The 22,446-nt window shown below is 40.2% G+C and overlaps 1 protein-coding gene across 1 annotated transcript; it reads right to left on the reverse strand.

Moving 5' to 3' along the window:
* Positions 1-5,607: 5,607 nt before the first annotated feature.
* On the reverse strand, positions 5,608-6,864 carry LOC145046994 (uncharacterized). The gene is made up of 2 exons (XM_078995247.1): positions 5,842-6,864; positions 5,608-5,754 (listed from the first exon to the last, which is right to left on the reverse strand). The coding sequence occupies exons 1-2, from the start codon at positions 6,862-6,864 to the stop codon at positions 5,608-5,610; spliced, it is 1,170 nt and encodes a 389-aa protein (XP_078851373.1).
* Positions 6,865-22,446: the final 15,582 nt, after the last annotated feature.

The following is a 22,446-nucleotide window of genomic DNA, read 5'->3' on the forward strand; positions in this document are numbered from 1 at the left end:
CTCAATTCCATCTTAGAAAAATGGTTCTCTAAATTGTGGGAAATCTGTGATGAGAGCATGGAACCCGATACTGCTTACCTCCAAACTTGTGAAGTAGAACCAAAATTCATTTTCTTTGCTTTATTCATTCCCATGGCCCGAGCTAGATGTTCTTATGGGTAAAAATCATATGGATCATTGTTGTTGTCGATAAATATCAACCAATCTGATTGTTATAATGGCTACATGATTGGGATATCCTCGAATGATTCGAACAGGAAGAAACAAAGTCTTCATTAAGAAGCCATTTGTGACATTTCTTCAACTCATACCAAGTATATGCATAAGGAAAATGTTTACAAGTTTGTTGTGATTCTTAATATTGTTTGAGCGTCGCGCAAAGACAACAATATCGTGCGACCCACACTTGTGCATGTTCTTGAGGTTGTTGTGAATTTCCGTTGAATTATGTTATTTTAAACCTCATGTCATGCCATTTGGACGCTATTTGATCAGCCGCACGACACACCTTTCCCCATTTAATCATGGAAGATGTTTTAAACGGTTTCCTAAAATGCATCTCCTTTTTGTGAATTTCCTTTGATCGGGTTTTAGCTAGCTACAATCGCATTCTTAGCTAAAGTGGTTACTTGTTTTTCCTTCCAATTACGCACTCCTATCAAACACAGGTTTATGATTTTTGTTTCCTTTTAGCTTCGATAATTTGGTTGTTCGAATTGTATTTCTTCAACTTCATTGGGAGAATCTGGTGATAGATTGTGGTTGTGAAAATTGTTGTTACACATAAGGTTGTTGGTAGGCGAAAACAAGTTGTTGGAAAATTTTTTGTTGAAGAAAAGGATATTGGAAGAAGTCTTGTATTGGGATAGGGGATCTTTTGATCAAATCTAGAACAACACCCAGCCTTAAAGTTTGGCAAGGAACCACACTTTTGTGGTAAAAATTGGCATGACGCTTACATAACAATGAAGGAATTATGATTACTGTGACACCATTCCCCAGCCTTAAAGTTTTGAAATGATAAACGACTTAAAGATTCAAGCTCTTAGAGAATCTCTAATGGTAGATCTATATTATGACTTCTTATTTTTGCCACGTCATTATTATGTTAATTTTGATCTTTAATTAAATGAACTCTCAAATGATTAAACTTTTTCAATAGTTTTTTTTTAGATAAATTTAACATATTGGTTCTTCTCTATTTAAATCGTTTCATAAAATCATCTCATTTAGTTAGTCATATTTTAATACGAAATATATTAAATAAGTATTATTACTATAGATTAATGAATATATGTTTAATAAATAAAAAACTATGATCAAAATAGTTAATTAGTTACAGAAATAGAAGATGTTTAAAACTATAATATAATTAAAAGGGTGAAATTAAAATATGATTAAAGATGATGGTGTTAAATATATAGATCATAGTATATTGGCCGTTGAATATATATTAAACGATCAATATAAATACAAAAAAGTTAGCAACTCCATTGGTATTAAATGATTATGAGTGGTTAATGAAATAGTAAAAAGCTATGAAATAAATCAATATTAGAGATGCTTTTAAATTAAAAGCAATGGACTTACAAAATTCTCCGATAATATTAAGTTGGCTCAGTAAACAATATGTCCAAAGCTCGACATGTTGAGATCGAATTTCTCGTTCCATAGAAACTTGTGATGCTTCTTCTTTCCCTTTTACTCATTTTCTATTATTTTTAATACCCCAATTCAAATTGTACCTACTTTTTCTCCTATTTAAATAACCACAATTACTATCAATCCTTACCACTTTCAAATTTTCATCTTTCAAACTTACGACCTAATTTTTATCTCTCTCAATTCCATCTTAGAAAAATGGTTCTCTAAATTGTGGGAAATCTGTGATGAGAGCATGGAACCCGATACTGCTTACCTCCAAACTTGTGAAGTAGAACCAAAATTCATTTTCTTTGCTTTATTCATTCCCATGGCCCGAGCTAGATGTTCTTATGGGTAAAAATCATATGGATCATTGTTGTTGTCGATAAATATCAACCAATCTGATTGTTATAATGGCTACATGATTGGGATATCCTCGAATGATTCGAACAGGAAGAAACAAAGTCTTCATTAAGAAGCCATTTGTGACATTTCTTCAACTCATACCAAGTATATGCATAAGGAAAATGTTTACAAGTTTGTTGTGATTCTTAATATTGTTTGAGCGTCGCGCAAAGACAACAATATCGTGCGACCCACACTTGTGCATGTTCTTGAGGTTGTTGTGAATTTCCGTTGAATTATGTTATTTTAAACCTCATGTCATGCCATTTGGACGCTATTTGATCAGCCGCACGACACACCTTTCCCCATTTAATCATGGAAGATGTTTTAAACGGTTTCCTAAAATGCATTTCCCGTTTGTGAATTTCCTTTGATCTGGTTTTAGCTAGCTACAATCGCAGTCTTAGCTAAAGTGGTTACTTGTTTTTCCTTCCAATTACGCACTCCTATCAAACACAGGTTTATGATTTTTGTTTCCTTTTAGCTTCGATAATTTGGTTGTTCGAATTGTATTTCTTCAACTTCATTGGGAGAATCTGGTGATAGATTGTGGTTGTGAAAATTGTTGTTACACATAAGGTTGTTGGTAGGCGAAAACAAGTTGTTGGAAAATTTTTTGTTGAAGAAAAGGATATTGGAAGAAGTCTTGTATTGGGATAGGGGATCTTTTGATCAAATCTAGAACAACACCCAGCCTTAAAGTTTGGCAAGGAACCACACTTTTGTGGTAAAAATTGGCATGACGCTTACATAACAATGATGGAATTATGATTACTGTGACACCATTCCCCAGCCTTAAAGTTTTGAAATGATAAACGACTTAAAGATTCAAGCTCTTAGAGAATCTCTAATGGTAGATCTATATTATGACTTCTTATTTTTGCCACGTCATTATTATGTTAATTTTGATCTTTAATTAAATGAACTCTCCAATGATTAAACTTTTTCAATAGTTTTTTTTATAAATAAATTTAACATATTGGTTCTTCTCTATTTAAATCGTTTCATAAAATCATCTCATTTAGTTAGTTATTTTTAAACACATCATATTTTAATACGGAATATATTAAATAAGTATTATTACTATAGATTAATGAATATATGTTTAATAAATAAAAAACTATGATGAAATTAATTAATTAGTTACAGAAATAGAAGATGTTTAAAACTATAATATAATTAAAAGGGTGAAATTAAAATATGATTAAAGATGATGGTGTTAAATATATAAATGATCATAGTATATTGACCGTTCAATATATATTAAACGATCAATATAAATACACAAAAGTTAGCAACTCCATTGGTATTAAATGATTATGAGTGGTTAATGAAGTAGTAAAAAACTATGAAATAAGTCAATATTAGAGATGCTTTTAAATTAAAAGCAATGGACTTACCAAATTCTCCGATAATATTAAGTTGGCTCAGTAAACAATACGTCAAAAGCTTGACATGTTGAGATCGAATTTCTCGTTCCATAGAAACTTGTGATGCTTCTTCTTTCCCTTTTACTTATATTCTATTATTTTTAATACCCTAATTCAAATTGTACCTACTTTTTCTCCTATTTAAATAACCACAATTACTATCAATCCTTACCACTTTCAAATTTTTATCTTTCAAACTTACGACCTAATTTTTATCTATCTCAATTCCATCTTAGAAAAATGGTTCTCTAGATTGTGGGAAATCTGTGATGAGAGCATGGAACCCGATACTGCTTACCTCCAAACTTGTGAAGTAGAACCAAAATTCATTTTCTTTGCTTTATTCATTCCCATGGCCCGAGCTAGATGTTCTTATGGGTAAAAATCATATGGATCATTGTTGTTGTCGATAAATGTCAACCCATCTGATTGTTATAATGGCTACATGATTGGGATTTCCTCGAATGATTCGAATAGGAAGAAACAAAGTCTTCATTAAGAAGCCATTTGTGACATTTCTTCAACTCATACCAAGTATTTGCATAAGGAAAATGTTTACAAGTTTGTTGTGATTCTTAATATTGTTTGAGCGTCGCGCAAAGACATCAATATCGTGCGACCCACACTTGTGCATGTTCTTGAGGTTGTTGTGAATTTCCGTTGAATTATGTTATTTTAAACCTCATGTCATGCCATTTGGACGCTATTTGATCAGCCGCACGACACACCTTTCCCCATTTAATCATGGAAGATGTTTTAAACGGTTTCCTAAAATGCATCTCCCGTTTGTGCATTTCCTTTGATCGGGTTTTAGCTAGCCACAATCGCAGTCTTAGCTAAAGTGGTTACTTGTTTTTCCTTCCAATTACGCACTCCTATCAAACACAAGTTTATGATTTTTGTTTCCTTTTAGCTTCGATATTTTGGTTGCTCGAATTGTATTTCTTCAACTTCATTGGGAGAATCTGGTGATAGATTGTGGTTGTGAAAATTGTTGTTACACATAAGGTTGTTGGTAGGCGAAAACAAGTTGTTGGAAAAATTTTTGTTGAAAAAAAGGATATTGGAAGAAGTCTTCTATTGGGATAGGGGATCTTTTGATCAAATCTAGAACCCCCCCCCCCCCCCCCCCCCCCCCCCCCGGGTTTATTTAAAACGCTTATAATTTATTTCGGCTTCCATTAGACATCCACAATAAATACACATTTCTTTTTCTTCTTTACATATACACACCTCTCTCTCTCTCTCTCTCTCTCTCTCTCTCTATATATATATATATATATATATATATATATATATATATATATATATATATATATATATATATATATATATATATATATATATATATTATATGATCGACAATACAAAAAAAAATGGAGAATAAGAGAAGCCCTCCAAATATGGCTAATAAAAAAATAAGTCATTCATATAAATTCTAAAAATATATAATCGAATGTTTTACTTCCAAAAAAAAAAAAAGATATTGTATGAAAAAATTTGTATCATCAAGTAGCCATAAAACTAAGATGGGGATTGTTAGAATCGCTTGATTTTAAGAATGTTTGCCCATATCCTATATAATTTAGGGCGTGTTTGGCAAAAGTAGCTGTTAGCTGGAAGCGGGTAGCGATTAGCTGGTAGCTGGTAGCGGGAAGCTGTAGCTTTTATTTGTTATATGAATGTTTGGTAAAAGGAGTTGAAAGCTTTTGAAATATATAAAATTACATAAAAGGACAATTGATTAAAAATAAAAAAGTATATAAATATATTTTTAAGGGTAATTATGGAAATTGATTTCAAAAGCTCCGGAGCGTTTTGTTAAAAGCTACATGAAGTAGCTTTTAGAATCGGAGCGTTTTGATAAAACTAAAAGCTAAACGCTCGTACTGCCAAACGAAGTTTTTTGTTTAAATTAGAGCGTTTTGTCAAAAGCTAAAAGCTAGAAGCTCCTAAACGCTTCGAAAAGCTCTGTGCCAAACATGCCCTTAGTGTAATTACAAAATGAGATAAAAATAAAGATTGAACTAAGAACACCAAAAGAAAATGCATAAGATATATCAAAGATCATATATATATATGTACTTAAAAAAACACACACAGACACTAGTTAAAAATTAGTTGGTTATTAATCCGTGAAAGAACCAGAACTTTTCTTACCATGCTTTTTCTTCACATGATGCAACCATCCAAACCCTTTGAGAGCTCTCGTAATCTTCACAAGATTCGGTTTCCTCATTCCCAAATTCATCTTCCCTGTTGATAATTTCAACGCCTGTAAGCAACACAAAGGCCCATTACTCATCTCAGGTTCATCTTCATCATCTTCATCGTCATCTTCTTCTTCTTCTTCTTCCTCTGCTTTTTCTGAGTCTGAGCTTTTGATTCCGCCGTTGCTGTTCTTCATCAGCATCGTCTTCTTGTTGTTCATGGTACTGTTCATGGTTTCCTTTTGATCCTTTGAACTATCGTTCTCATAAGCTTCCCACAATGAATCCATACCTTCCCCACCTCCTCGTGAACCATGGCGCTCTTCGAAAAGCTTACACGCTAATGTCCTCCGCCATTCCTTCTCGTCTCTCATGGATCCATGGCTGCTGAGTGTACTCGAAGAATTCGATCTCCACGAGCTCGATCTACCGGAATATTGACTGAAGATATTATTATCACTTGAATTTCTCGCCAACGACTTCACATCGGATCCGCTACTGAATTTTGTCACCGGAGCTGGCTCAGTTTTTTGTAATTCTTCAACAACTTTATCAAAATCTGCGCTTGTTTGATTCACCGTTTTAGATTCCTCAAATCTATCCAACTCTTGAAACAATTTTTCCAAGCCTTTTTCCTCTTTTAGGTTAACCACCTCTGAATCATCATTTCTCCGGCTTACTTGATTCTTCTCCAAACATAATTTTTCCAAAGCAGAATCGCTAGTTGTAACATCATTTGTCACACTGCCGTGAACCGAATTTTCTGCAATCGACACTTCTTCGGTACAAAACGTGATTGATAATGCACAATCAAATAAGATCTTATAAACCTCCAAATCCTCAAAATTACACTCTTCCACGTCTCCGCTAACATTATCCAAGTTCGATCGGAGTTCCTCTATGGCAATTTGAAGAATTCCAAGTTCCAATTCCGGCAACTTAGGGCAGAATGCTGTGGTGGTCGTGAGGAGGAGGAAGAGAAGTACGGTGACGATGAACAGAGGAGACACAAGGGAGACGAGTTTGATCAAGTAAGGAGCGAAGTAGATGAAGTAAGAGGAGTAGAGAGGGTGAGATATGATGAAGGAACAGAGAAGAGACAAATCATGGAGGATTATATATGGTATTAACTTAAAATTAGGGTTATAAGAGGGTGGTGAGAAGCCATCGGCCATTATTGTCTCTTTGGGAGAGAAGGACAACAATGGAGGAAAGTGGTGAGTGGATGAAGAAGATCAGTGAATCGGTTTTGGTCTTCTGGGTTTTGACACTTTTTTGTTGTTGACTTCTCTTTTGTAATGTGTTAGTGACAGACTTTTTAGTTGGTCCCTGTATAACGTGAGCGAGAGAATGATAATAAATCCTTTTCTCATGATTATGCTTTTATTTATATTATATTTTACAAATTGAATTTTTAAGTTACATTTAAAATACTAAATTAGTGTGGTTCGGTCCAAGTGTATGTTTAATACCTACCTTTCGTTTTTGATTCTATTGGTCCCTCAAATTTAATTTGTTTCGTATTTAGTTGTCTTTTTAACGGTGTTTGGTATTTTGCTTTTCACTTGGAGACACAATCTATCGCTGCTAATATATGTGCCTTCGTTTATTGCCTTATTGGTCACTTATATATTATCTAGCCACCTACAATTGGTGGATATGTGTAACATCCTGTTTCGAGACAATCATAACCCAAAGGTTCATGTCGTAATTGATCTGGTAAAGGTCTCAAGTCTGAAAGAATCGAGTTTGGACCTTAAGGAATAAGGTTCTTGAGTTTGGAATTAAGAGTTTGGGTTTAAGGTGATATTGGGCTAAAATCAGATTCTGGGTTACTAACTCGGATGCACGACAACGTGGTAGGCTAATAACCATGATATGGTATGTTGCTTATTGAAGAACACACTTTAGATGGTCACCACGATGTGGCAAGAGGATGGCCACGACGTGGTGAAGGTTGATGCCCAAGCCTTTGAAATTTAGGGTTTCTTCCATATTCAAAGGCTTAAACTCTTAGATTAGGTCTTCATCTTCAACCTCCAGCCCTCTAATACGAAACCTAGCCTTTTTGTATGTGTTTTGAGTGTGTGAGACCATTTTGTGAAGGTTGAAGGAAGGAGTCTCTCTTATTAATTGTGTGCTTAGTTCCAGCTTATATCCATCATCTTCATCACATTTCTGATCATTTTGAGGTATAAAGTTGTTATCTTGCTCCATACTTCTCTAGATCTATTATATTTTCATTTTATGAGCTTTTAGGTCCAAATCTTCTTGTTCTTGGAGTTTGAGTGAACTCCAGAACCCTTAAGGGTATAACCTGCAATAGTGATGATATGTTTTTGACACTCTCCTTTGTATATTTTCAGAATGGTGATGATTAGAGATTTAGGTTCGGGTACTAGCAATCCGGAGAGGCCGAGTGCAGATGATGAGGGGATCCATGCGTTTATTTCCATCGAGGTGTCTACGACAATCGGGGAGGAGATTCCAAAGGCATGTGCCTATCAAGAACACTCTGATTGAGATGTTTGACAAGCGTTATGCTACCGTCACTGAGGTTTTTGTTATCACAACCACTCCAGAGTTCGACGGTGTCAAGGACCCAATTGTTTCTATGATATTGGTATCTAACATGGAGGAATGTTTCTACATATGTTCTTGTTTGGAGAACCTGAAGGTTCGATTTGCTTTAAACCTGCTTCACCTGGGGGAATAGGACCGATAAAAGTTTGCGACTCAAACATTTTCTTCTGCGGAGCGAGCTGCAGTGAATTGGGAGCAGTTCTTATTGCACTAATTATGTTTTGCTTGTTAAGAGAGAGCGACTGACACAGGAGTACCTATCGCGCAAGCAGACGACAGATTCGGTGACCGAGATCACCAAGATATTTCATGAAAGGGACCTATTTTTTCCTGAGTATACATCCTTGGAGCAGGTGTAGATGACCCATTACTCGAGTATGATCAAGACTGAGATGAAAGAGTTTGTATCGAACACCCAATAGGACTTTGGTTGAGTTGTAGTCAAATGCCAGGATGAGAGAGATTGAGATAGTGACACAAAGGATAGAGGAGAAGCTAGTTCCAGTTCTATCGCAGCGAGCGACCAAGCGGTTCAATTCCGCTTAAATGAGATCAAGTGTAGAGGATCAAAGGAGTTTTGAGTGTGGTAACAATGAGAAGATTCATGATGGGTATGCCAATTGTCTTCCTACCACAAACACGACAATGAGGGACATTTCGGCAGGGACTACAGGTAGGGCACACGAGTTTGTTTTTATCGTGATTAGGTTGGCCACATCAATGCCACTTTTCCCCTTTTCATTGGAAGTGCATTGCAGAGCCCTGTATCTTTAGCTTGGCAGATGTCGGATGGGTGTTAGGGTAGTGCTAAGGTACCTAGGGTTGAAGGGAGATCCTACCAGTTTGTTTGAGAGGATCTAGGTGTGACAACTAGACGATTGCGGGTATCTTTCCAAATTATTTTATTTATGTATATTTAGTTTTGCTTTGGAAGATATCATTCGTGTTTGTTTCCATCTTGGGTATGCATCTAGTTAAGACGTTACTAGGTTCTTGGTAGACTACAGGACTACAGTAAGGGGGGGGGGGGTCATAGACTCGGAACTTTTGCTTTGTCCTTTCTACTTGTTCTTATATGATTAAGGTTTTGGGATTGAGTTGACTGGTTTGAAGGGCTGTCTTACTCCATTTATGTTCATTTCTTAGAATAAGGGTTGGTATTATTCTAAAGGTTGATGTGGAGCATTTTAATTAAGTGTGGAATGTATTCGGATGGTTCGTGTATTCCAAGTGGGAGAGAGTGGAGATTTTGTAATGAGATAATTTTGGACCTGGTTTCAGTTTTCTGCCAGACTGCTCAAGTTAAAGACATTCGTGTAACTGCAAATTCTTTAGAGTTTTGTGTCGAGTTCATTACCAAGTGCTATAATTTCTTTCTAGTATTCTTAGTTGTAGGTTGTGTTGGTATTTTTCGTAAGGTTTTATCATGTTAGGGTCCTAGGTTGTTAGGAACTCAAGTTTAGGGTAGTGATATGGATCTCCTTGTCTATTCTTATTTAATTGGGATATAGGGGTCTGAGTCACAATCCAAAGGCCTGATAAGAATGATTAAGTTTCTAAGTTTTGTTGGTATCTTGTGTTGGTTGGGTTGCTTTGGTGGTGGTTGACGAATCGGGGTAAGCCTGAGAGTTGTTAAGGGTTGACGGATCAGAGTAAGCTCAAAAGTTGTTAGTGGTTGACAGATCGGGGTAAGCCTGGGAGTTGTTAGTGGATGATGGATCAAGGTGAACCTGAGAGACGTTAGTGTTTGGCATATTGGGGTAAGGTTGAGAGTCATTGGTGGTTGATGGATTAGGGTGAGCTCGATACTCGTTAATGGTTAACGGATCGAGGAGAGCTGAGAGTCATTAAGGATTAAAGGATCGTGTCAGCGAGGACCTTTAGGTGTTATAACCATAGTGATTTTGCAGTTCGATCGTTAGAAAAGACAGATGATGAATTTCGGAAGTGAGAAGTATTAGGTAGGAAATGGTTATGTTTGAATGTCGGGTTGTTAGCTGGTTAGAATGGCTCGTGTGTTGGGTTATCCTTTTTGTATAGTGGGCCTCGCATGTGAGATGTCATCCCAAGGAAGATTTCAAGGATGAAATCCAGTTTAAGTGGAGGAGAATGGTAACATCCCGTTTCGAGACAATCATAACCTGAAGTTTCTAGCATGCAATTCTCATATTTATATCATATATCATAATAAACATGTATTGGTATTCTGGGAACCACTTACTTGAGCTCGGCTGATTGCCACGCATCACACCCCTTTCTTTAATTAGAAACCCCTTTTTTAATAAAACATTTATTTTATAAAATTTTTCACCAAACCCTCAGTTTGAGTCCAAGCATACCCGAGAGTATGCTCGAATCCATCAAACTAAGGCTCTAATACCAACTTGTAACGTCCAGAAAATCATAGGGTAAAAGTTTCATTTTTAATAAATATTCAAACATTCATTTATCTTTATTCAAACATTTAAAGGTATTCCAAAATAAACAATTATCAGAGTAAAATCCTAGAAATCATGAACTGTGGAAAAACACGGGTGTATGCGCTAGGATCAAGCCGAGTCATTTCCTTTCGAACCGGAAGTACCTAAAACCACAAACCACAAACCACAAACTATAATCACAAAGCTTAGTGAGCTCCCTAGATACCACATACCATACATATCAACGAGCCATGAATATCATACATATCCAACAATCAATAAAAGTGATATGTGCCAACCATAGTCTTTCCATTATGCCACGAGCCGTATCATGATCTTCCTTGCCAAACCGGGGGCCAAAACCTTGGGTCTTACAGACAAGTGCCACATCATGATCTTTCATACAATTCCCAAGGGTCACCCCCGTGTCTTCCTGTAAAACATAAACCACATGGGCTGACATTAGTGCCTTCGACCATAGAACATTGAGGAGACTCACCTCAAATGCTGAAGCTCACTGAAAGAAATCCCTAGTTGCTTCCCTGACGACTCACCGAGCTATCAGAACAAAATAACATACAGTTAGCAGTTGGATTCCAATCTAAAATCCCACAAACCAAATAATCATCTAAAGCCCACTTACGACCTAATTTTCCAAATTGGACCCAACCTTTACGTGGACCTTACCCTAAAGCCCAATAAATTTTCTTGATCTAAAACATATGCTCACAACTAGTTCAACAAAACCCCTAGCAAATCAAGCCCAAACGATAACCCAGACCCAAAAAGACACCACGAGGCTCAAGCCCATTAGGCCAACTAAGGCCCAAAACAACAACCTTAGACCCAACATTGCAAGCCCAAATAGTAGTTCAAGACTCTAAGATTCCTCTGTCCAATAAGCCCAACACACAAAGCCTAAACCCAAAACATGAACAAGCCCAAAGTTCGTAGCTAAACGTACGCAGGGTGTATCCCCTAGGTACGCTTAGCGTACTTGATGATATTAGATAGGTTCTCAAATCAGTACGCGGGGCGTAAATGGGACTTTTCCAAAACTCAAACTAGGAGTTAATTCTTTAAGTCCTTTGTATCCAAACCTCAGAAAACCTTAAAATAAAGCTCTTGATGTGTATATTTGCATGACTTAATGGGACCCAACAACCATCTTATCCATTAATACTCATTCTAATCCAACTAGAACATGTATGGACCAAAGGTAATGATCAAGATACCATTTTTACGAACTTATAAACTTAGAAAGGGCAAGATCTAGCAATTTTAGCTCCTGGAGTGGCTCAAACTCACAAGGAGGACTCACAACCCAATAATAAGCACAAATCTTGCCTTATACCCATAAAGCATAACTAGAAGCCAAGGTATAAACTTGATACCTTAAATGAGCTAGAAATGCAGCCAAGAGTCTAGATCCATAAGTCTTCCTTTGAACTACAAGCTAGCACCAAGCACATTCTCTTTGAAAATCAGCAAAAGTACAGCAAAATGCACACTTAGATCACACAAACACCCAACGAGAGGTTAGAGTTTCTGAAATGAGAAGTTAGTGGAGGTTGAGAAATGAAAGAACCTTGAGCTTATAAGGATGCTTGAATAGTGCCCAAACCCTAAAAATTAGGGTTTGGTACTCTGCTCATTACAATGGGCGTACCCCAGCTTACATTGGGCGTACACACCCAGGCACACGCTACATACCATGCACATATGGGACATATCTTGCAAACCTTTTCCATTAAGGGTCAAATATGCTAATATTTCAAATTACTCTAACTTCCTCATATTAGGTCTGTTTGCAACGAACCTTATATCCATGGAAAGGTGGCGAGAATCCCTATGCTTCTAACAACTCACCAAAGCCTTAAAACTTCCCGAACAAAACCCAAAATTCATAAAGGACCGAGTTATCAAATTACAATTATACCCTTGGACTCCGAAAACACCATTTAACACTTGGATCACTAAAACCATAACACCCACATTCAAAAAGGGCCAAATCCTTTCTTCCCCAACGCCCTAAGCCTCATGGAAACTAAAGATTGGGCCGCAACACCGAATAATGAAGCAAATTCAAAATCGAGTGTTACAACTCTCCACCACTTAAATTAGGCTTCGTCCTCGAAATCCCTGCTTACTAACACTCAGATCATACCAAACAACCTGAGGAATGCAACCGAAAATTCTGAGCATAAAGTAACCGTCCCAAGACAATCGAACCCAAATAGAAACTTCCAACCTGAAGAAGAACAAATCCTTAGCCCCTGTAGAAAACCATTTATACCTTTTCGAAACCTGAAATCCACATTGGTCTGATTCCTCGACAGACCGCCCACATTGAATCATTACCATGTTAATTCCTCATCGAGTATCAAACTAAAAAAAACACTTCCAACCCTAATTATCTTGATGCGAATAATGGAAACAAAGCCACTGACCATAAACAGCTGCAGAACACTTATGCTTGACAGAAGGCTCAAATAATCCTTCTAGTGGAAGATTCATCCCTGCAACGGTTAGACTCAAATGAGAGTTACGCAACAGGTTCAAATCAATTACTCTAAGATTGTTTAATCCAAATTGAAAATGACTTAGCATTTCTCGAATAACATGCTGCTCCACACACACGAATCCCTACTCACTAATATTGCCTGAAACACCATGCTGCCTCATAGCTGCTTTCCAAAAGCAACCGAGACCTCCCTGGTCCCAACTTGTCTGCCAACTATCTGAAATACCAGATTCTTGTCCTGTTGTAGAGCCAAAAGACACCCATATAGTTGTCCTATGCGACTTTTGAAAGAAATCCTCAACTGGCAATAGTTATTTGAACCATCTCGTAATCAAACCCAATGCTAAAATGAACAGTACAAGACCAACTATAGTCTTACATCATATTCAGTCTCCCATGACCCACCATTTCTTGATTCTATACATGTTATGGCCCTCCCATAGACTTGCAAACTGACCCACCCTGTTCTAAACTATCTAAAGAAATATGTGACCAAATCATAGATTTGTCACACTAGCACCGCTGCATAAGGATCGGTGAATGCTACGAGCCACCTAACAGTCTTACAACACTCCCACACTAACTAACCACTAGTTAATGCTACAGGACACCCCAAAATTTTACAACACTTCTTTACTATCTGCTAACTAGTGAATGGTACGAGCCACCCCGCAGTCTTACAAAACTTCCACTTTTCCACAGCCGCCGCCTATGGTCTTATTGCTAATCTATCGATCCAAATACTTATAGATTCAAGCATGCACTCGCCCAAACACCCAAGCTGAAATAGAGTCATGACTGCAATCCTAACTCGGATCCACCAAAAACCTGCTACCCATCACTAAGAAGGTGCTAACAAACTATTGGGAGGTTCCCCGAACTCCCAACTCACACATTCCTTGATCCAGATGGCCACTTAGCCGCCTTCTTCCCCGACGGGGATGTGAAACTCATCCTAGTTTCACGCCTTCTTTTGCTAGTAAATACATGAGTGGTTTTCCCCTACTTTGATTCGACTAAACTCTTATAGCACATAAGGTTTGAAGGATTCCCAATCCCTCTTACCCTCTAATAATTGAACTGCTGATAAGTTGTGCTTACCAATGTTAGTGATCCATTACTAGCTGAACCCAAAAGACCGCACAACCCTTGAAGACTAGATGAACACTCCCCAAAATCCCAACAAAACTAATAACCCCAGAAGCTTTAAATGATACAAATCTCAAATCTCGAAGCCCTCTTAACTGATGCTCAGACCAAAACCTTAGCAATAGACCACTTTCCTTGGCACCCCCAAGATCCAACCAAGAAAATTTGTTAAACCACTGAATCCTAACGATACGGGAGAACTAACCTGCTGAATCCTGACCATATATCTTCCCCCCAATGTCCCGTAGATCGGTCTCGACCAGAAACCAGAATAACAACTGAACACTTTGGAATCCACTACATGAGATACAACCCCTTACTAACCCACTAATGATTCACGGCATGAAAATGGCGTATAATAATTCATGAAGATATAACCCAAACATAAACATAGAATTAAACCAAAGGTACAATTACCCAAACCGATGCATGATTCCAATCCACATAAACACTGATAAAAACCGAAAAGATAGAAAAAGATAACATACCCACAATGTTGCCTGCTGGAGTCCTGACCTCCCCTGTCTGACACTGTAATGCTCGGTTGCTCATTACTGGGGCTCCTGCCCTACCCTCACTTCCATCGATGATCCTCAAAGTAGCCGTAACATGAGCACTCACTTCTCCTCCCCTTAACATCGGACGATCTTCCTTCTTGTAGCCCACTTGATTGTAGGGAAAACATAATGGGCTTGCCCCTTGATGACAATCCCTGCTGACATGACCAACACTGCCACACTTGTAGTAGCCCATACCCCTAGAACAAAAAACTCCATCATGTAGTTTCTTGGACGTGCTGCACTGAATCCGACCCTGTTGGCCTCTCAAACGTTGATCAGAAGTCTTGGGTCTCTTAATGGGACCCTTTACTATACGCACCTGATCTGGCACCCTCTTCCCAAGGTGATCCAAATCGATCTCTTACTCTCGGGCTCTAGAAATCATATAATTCAGGGTCTTTGTCACACCCCAAACCGGAAAGGTGGAAACGTTCGGGGGAAGACGATGTCATGTACAATATCGTAACAATTTAATAATAGTAAGAAAAGAAAAAACAACCATCATATTGAATATATATATATATATATATATATATATATATATATATATATATATATATATATATAATTTACATTGTGCTCAAAACATCTTTTGTTTGACATCAAAACTTTAGCAAAAACTTAGACGTAACAATACAATGATCCATCTTCAGAAAACGTGTGTGTACCTATCTACTGTTTTCCTGCGAATACAGGTGGTTTTAAAAAAAGTGTCACCATTTAAGTTGGTGAGTTTATAAGCATTTTATATGAAAATGCATGTTCTTTGTTCTTTGAAAATGTTAGTGTGTTCTTCTAGAAAAACCAATATTTTCTTTGTAAATGAATTTTATTCTTAGTACTTTAAGACAAAAATGTATAAGTTTCTTATGCTTAACATTTGAAATGAAAATTTCTAATTTATGTAAGTGGTGTGACCCATACTGTTACCTCCTATGATCACTTAGTGTATACACGTTATATATAACCAAAATCAAACTGACAGTCGAATGAGTGATTCTGCCCTAAGCCTGCAACCAAAAAAGGAACAGGATCTAAGGCGGAATCACACATTCTAGTGCCTATTGGATCTTAATAATAGGTGCTAAGTTGTACTCATGTCCAACCTAGTTCCCAAGGATTCTAGAGTGACCGCCAAAATCTCGAGGTGAATCTGTTATCCCGATCGGAGATAATGGACACAGGCACTCAATGCAGACGAACTGTCTCTTAGATGTAGATTCATGTAAGTCTCTCCATCTTGAAGGTTTCTTTGATTGGCAAGAAAAGGGCTGATTTGGTCAATCGATCGATAATTACCTAGATGGTATCGTACCCGCAGGGAGACTTGGGCAATTTAGTGTTGAAATTCATCGTGATCCATTCCCACTTCCACTCTGGTATTTCTGGTTGTTGCAACAGACCCGATGTGTTTTGGTATTCAACCTTGACCTTGGCGCAAGTCAGGCACTTACTCACGAAGGAAGCAATTTTAGCTTTCATGTTTGGCCACCAATAAAGTTTCTTGAGGTCCAAGTACATCTTGTTTGAACTGGGATGCACGCAGTAGCGAGTTTTGTGTGCTTCGTTCATGAGGATGTCCCTGAATCCTCCAAACTTGGGTGTCCAGATGCGATTCATAAAATAGCGTATTCTCTCGACCTTGATTTCTAGGTTCTTATCCATTCCTCTTAGGGATTCACCTGTTACATTTTCTATTTTCAGGGCTTCCAGCTGCGCCTCTTTAATTTGCGTAGACAGATGTGAATGGATTGTCATGGTTAATGACTTTACTCGACGACCCGAGTATTCCTTTCAGGTGAGGGCATCAGCTACTACATCGGCTTTTCCTGAGTGATAACGAATTTCACATTCGTAATCATTTAGTAGCTCCACCCATCGTCTCTGCCTCATGTTGAGCTCCTTTTGCTTGAGGATGTGCTGAAGAATTTTATGATCGTTGAAGATGGTACACCTTGTCCCATAGAGGTAGTGCCTCCAGATCTTTAGAGAGAACAACACTGCCCCCATTTCTACATTGTGCGTGGTGTAGATGACCTTGTGTCTTCTTAGTTGTCTGGACGCGTAGGCAATGACCTTTCCTCTTTGCATTAACACACATCCGAGACCTTGGTTTGAGGCATCACAGAAGACCACGAAGTCTTTGGTTCCTTCTGGTAGGGATGAAATCAGAACGTCGTACAGAGCCTTCTTTAGTGTTTGGAACAAAACTTCTTGATTTTCTCCCCAGTCGAAGGTTACTCCCTTCTAGGTCAGGGTGGTAAGTGGTTTAGCAATTTTGGAGAAGTTTAGATGAACCTCCTATAGTAGCCGGCAAGGCCTAAGAACTGATGAATTTCTATGGGCGTCCTTGGTGCCGACCAGTTTTCAATCACCTTAACTTTGGAAGGATCCACGTGTATCCATTCCTTGCTAACTACATGACCATGGAAACTCACCACTCGGATCCAAAATTCGCACTTTGAAAATTTCGCATACAATTTCTCCGCTCTTAGAGTCTCCAAAACTTATCGTAGGTGTTGGTCGTGTTCTTCCTTACTCCCCGAGTAGACCAAAATGACGTCTATGAAGACAATTACGTACGAACTTGTCTAAGTAAGGTCGACACACCCAGTTCATTAGATCCATGAACACAACGAGTGCGTTTGTTAGTCCGAAGGGCATCACTATGAACTCGTAGTGACAGTATCGGGTTCTAAACGCCATTTTATGAATAGGCTCCTCCTGCACTCGTAGATGATAGTATCCCGACCTTAGATCGATCTTTGAAAAGTACGTCGCTCCTTGGAGTTGGTCGAATAAGTCATCGATTCGGGGCAGAGGGTATCGGTTTTTGATGGTAAGTTTGTTCAACTCGCAATAATCGATGCATATATGGAACGATCCATCTTTCTTTTTTCATGAACAAGCTTGGTGCTCCCCAAGGAGAGAAGCTCGATCGGTTGAATCCTTTGCTTAGCAGTTCGTTTAGTTGACTTGACAGTTCTTGCATCTCGGCTGGCGCTAAGCGGTATGGTGCTTTGGCTACAGGGGTAGCTCCAGGGATTAAATCTGTAACATCCGGATTTTACCAGGTATCTTGTAAATCTAATATTGTCATATTGTGAGAGGGACTCGGCGAGTTGGAGCTCAGACTCGCCGAGTAGAGACGCGGAATTTAACATTGGTGCGCGCCTGGACTCGACGAGTCCAGGATATGGACTCGGTGAGTCTGCGCTGTGTAATGAAACCCTAAATCTCCGGGTTTGAGGCCTATTTAAAGGGCCTTATGGCCGTCATTTGTGCTCACCCAACCCTCAGTGAGTGACCCTTGTGTTCTTGAGCTATTTGTGAAGAGAAAGGAGCCATTCTTGATCTTGTGTGTGTTATTTAGCAAGAAGAAGGAGATCCTAGGCAAGAGGAAGCAAAGGAGGTTGCTATTTCGTGGATTTGGAGCTTAGATCATCACTCTAGAGGTATTATCTCGGACCATTTTCTGTTTAGTGAAGCATGATGCAATTTAGGGCTTGTGGTGGTCATTTATGGGATGATTTGATGCCCATTGGTTCCCTCTTTGAGTTGAGGCCATGGATCTGGATCCATAGAGGTCCAGAGAGCCTCACTTATCAAGCTTTATGAGTGATAATAGAGTCTTTGACCTTGTGTTGTAGTATTTGAGTCATAAACATCATATATGGTCATATAGAGGTTGTATGTGCATCAAGATTGTAACTTTACGTGCTAAATGAGCTCGGAGGGACTGGATCTATGGATTAATGAACTGGATCTGACCTTTAGAGCAAGATTGAGTCAGTGCATGGCATGGACTCGCCGAGTCCGAAGAACAGACTCGGCGAGTAGTATGAATGTTGCCCGACCACTTTGTGAGTGGCCTCGCCGAGTTGGGAAAGGTGGACTCAGTGAGTCAAGGGGGAGTCAGAATGGACAGGTGGACTGAGTCTAACTGGACTCGCCGAGTTGTTCTTGAGACTCGGCGAGTTGAGTCGTGGTGGCCCCACAACTCGTGCCAGGTGGAACTCGTCGAGTTGAGGGAATGTTCGACGTGTCAAGGGAGGATTCCAGGGAAATTGGTGTATACGCCCAGACTCGCCGAGTCCGGTCAAAGTTGACCGTTGACCGTTGACCTAGATTGACTTGTTATAGTGTGGTCAACCCTAGTGGGGAAAGTGTTAATTAGAGGTGTATTGTGCTATAGGGGGACGACAGCTCGACAGGTCGAGTGACTAGCGATTTCAGGTTTACGATTTACCGAGACACGCGAGGTGAGTCTTCTCACTATACTTTACCTTGAGTAGGTAACCAGAGTTATGTGATAGAGTATTTGTATGCTATGTATGTTATGTGTTGTATTGCATTACTTCTATGTGTTTGATGCTGTGCATGTTTACAGAGTTAGAACCGAAAGGTTCACAGAGTTAGAACCTGAGGGTTCACAGAGTTTGGGTGCACGGACCCACATAGTTATAGCCTCGAGTGGCTAATATGTGTTATATGTAGTATTTTGGGGAACTCACTAAGCCTTGTGCTTACAGTGTTGATGTTATTGTTTCAGGTACTAGTGACGACCGCGGGAAGGCGCCGGCTTGATCCGTACACACACACATTCGGAGCTCGATATCATGATCTTGGGATTTTGTATTGTCTTGTTTGGATAATTAAAATGGTTGTTTAATGAATATCAATGGAATTATGTTTTATAAAAAAATTGAAAATTTTGTTTTGAAGATTTTCGGTGTTACAAATTGGTATCAGAGCCTTGGTTTGAGGGATTCGGGTACACCTTCGGGGGTATTTGAACTCAAACTGAGGAATTGAAGAGATATTTCAAAATAAAACCAAAGTTTTCTAAGAGTAAAAGATTTTCCAGGAAGAAACGTGTGTACGATCAGCCAGCGCCCGAACGGTGAATTCCCAAAATACCTTTATATTATGTGATAATTATTGTTAATGTGATGTATTTGCATGCTAGAGTAGGCTAGGTATTGCTAATAGGACTAGAGTGGCCTGTTTTGTGATGCCTTAGCCTAGGGAAGGGTGAGCTGCTATGAGATGCTGAGAGTAATTAGGTAGCAGCTAGGACTTTGTGTGAGACCTATTACAGAGTGATTTAAGTATAATAGAGTACTTGGGGATTGGGATCCGAAGAGGAAGATTTGGGGTGTGTACTGAGACGGTGCGGACAGTAGTATTGGGCCCGTACTACTGAAAGCACCGGTGCGGTACACAGTCCAAATAAGAATCTTGGGATACCAAGAATCAAGGAGGGGTGGATTGTCGAATGTAAGAGTGTTCGAGTAAATTCTAATTATCGCATGTTGTATTTCAGAGGTTGATCATGGTGAGGACACGTCGCATGCCGGAGGATGCCGGAACTAGCGATGAGGAGATTCGACAGATCATTCATGAGGAGGTGGCTGCGGTCATCAGAGATGAGTTACCAGAGATGTTCGGGTCCATTAAGACCGCGTTGATTGAGACATTTGACGAGCGCTATGCCGCTCTTTCTGAGGCTGCGGTTGCAGCGGCTACCGCAGCGATTGCTGCGGCAAGACCCCAGGGAGGTGATGCGACATTGTTTAGGGAGTTCAGCAACACCAAGCCACCAGAGTTTGATGGTACGCAGGATCCGGTGGCAGCTATGAGGTGGATATCTGATATGGAGGGATGCTTCTTCACTTGCTCGTCCCCTGAGCATTTGAAGGTTCGGTTCGCGCTGAACCAGCTTCGCTTGGGAGCGAAGGACTGGTGGAAGTTTGTGACGGCACACTTCACACCGACTGAGCTTTCGGCAATGACCTGGGAGAGGTTCACTACCATGTTCCGAGATGAGTACGTTCCTCAGGTGGAGAGGGAACGTCTGACACAGGAGTTTCTGACCCTCAAGTAGGGTACCGAGTCAGTCACAGCTATTACAAGGATGTTTCATGAGAGGGCGATGTTCTGCCCTGAGCACGTGTCCACCGAGCAGGCACGTATGAGCCGTTCCTTGAGCATTCTGAGACGGGATATTCGGGAGTTCGCTGCGAACTCCTCGTATCGGACATTTTCCGAGCTTCAGGCAAATGCTCGGAAGAGGGAGATTGAGTTTGAGACTCAGGCCAGGGAGGAGGCGGAGTCTCTGGGGAGGGATCGGCGGCCGGCACAGTCCCAGCCGGCAGCCAAGCGGGCCAAGCCCGCTGATCCCCGACCCGGGAGCCAGAAGGGCTGCACTTGTGGAAAGTGCGGCAAGGGTCACGATGGAGTCTGTCGAGCGGGGTCTTGCTACAAATGTGGCAAGGAGGGGCATATGGCCAAGGACTGCCCCAAGGGGTTTACAGTGTGCTTCCACTGTAACCAGACCGGACACCGGAAGGCAGAGTGTCCGCTGCTGCGCGGAGCATCTCAGGGGTCTGCTCCCGCCGCCATCAGAGCTACTGCTACAGAGAGTCGGCCCGTGAAGGCCGAGGCACCGAGGGCTCGGGGGAGAGCCTTTCAGCTGACTGCGGAAGAGGTCCGCGCTGCACCCGACGTTGTGGCTGGTACGCTTTCTTTTTATTATTTATTTATGGTGTCGAGATATTATGCTTATATTATGCTATGCATAGGTACCTTCCTTGTGAATTATGTACCTGCTTTAGTGTTATTTGACTCGGGTGCGAGTCGATCTTTTGTATCTTTGGCATTTAGTCAGCATATCAATGTTAGTTGTGGGGCACTGAGTCGGCCCCTGCGGGTTTCCATAGCCGCCGACAGAGTGATTTGTGCCACGGAGGTCCTCCGGGGATGTGTATTGGAGATTTTTGGGGTTGAGTTCCCGATCGACCTGATTCCTATTGCGATGGGTGATGTCTGTGTTATAGTGGGCATGGACTGGTTGAGCCGATTCGGCGCGGTTATCGATTGCGAGCGTCAGCTGGTGACTATACGAGATCCTAGTGGGGGAGTTCTTTCGGTTTACGGCGAGGGTACACGTTCTGGATCAGCCTTTTGATTGGCTGCTAGGGCGAGGCAGTGTTTACAGCAGGGCTGTAAGGGTTTTGTGGCGTATGTGATGGATACGCGAGTGATCTCCGAGAGACCGAGTTCGGTGGATGAAGTTCCGGTGGTGCGTGAGTTTCCAGATGTTTTTCCCGAAGAATTACCAGGTGTGCCTCCCGTGAGGCAAGTGGAGTTTGGTATCGATTTGGTTCCGGGAGCCGCGCCTATCGCTAAGGTGCCGTATCGCCTTGCGCCTCCAGAAATGCAAGAGTTATCCTCGCAACTTCAGGAGTTGCTGGGGAAGGGGTTTATTCGGCCGAGTAGCTCGCCGTGGGGAGCACCCATCCTGTTTGTGAAGAAGAAAGATGGCTCGCATCGCATGTGTATTGATTATCGGGAACTGAATAAGTTGACGATCAAGAACCGTTACCCGTTGCCGAGGATCGACGATTTATTCGATCAGTTACAGGGAGCATCTTGGTTCTCCAAGATTGATTTGAGGTCGGGCTATCATCAGGTGAGAGTACGGGACGAGGACGTCCAGAATACAGCATTCAGGACGCG

This window comes from Lactuca saligna, chromosome 5 (genome assembly GCF_052625555.1).
Source record: "Lactuca saligna cultivar CGN05327 chromosome 5, ASM5262555v1, whole genome shotgun sequence".
Taxonomy (NCBI): Eukaryota; Viridiplantae; Streptophyta; class Magnoliopsida; order Asterales; family Asteraceae; genus Lactuca; species Lactuca saligna.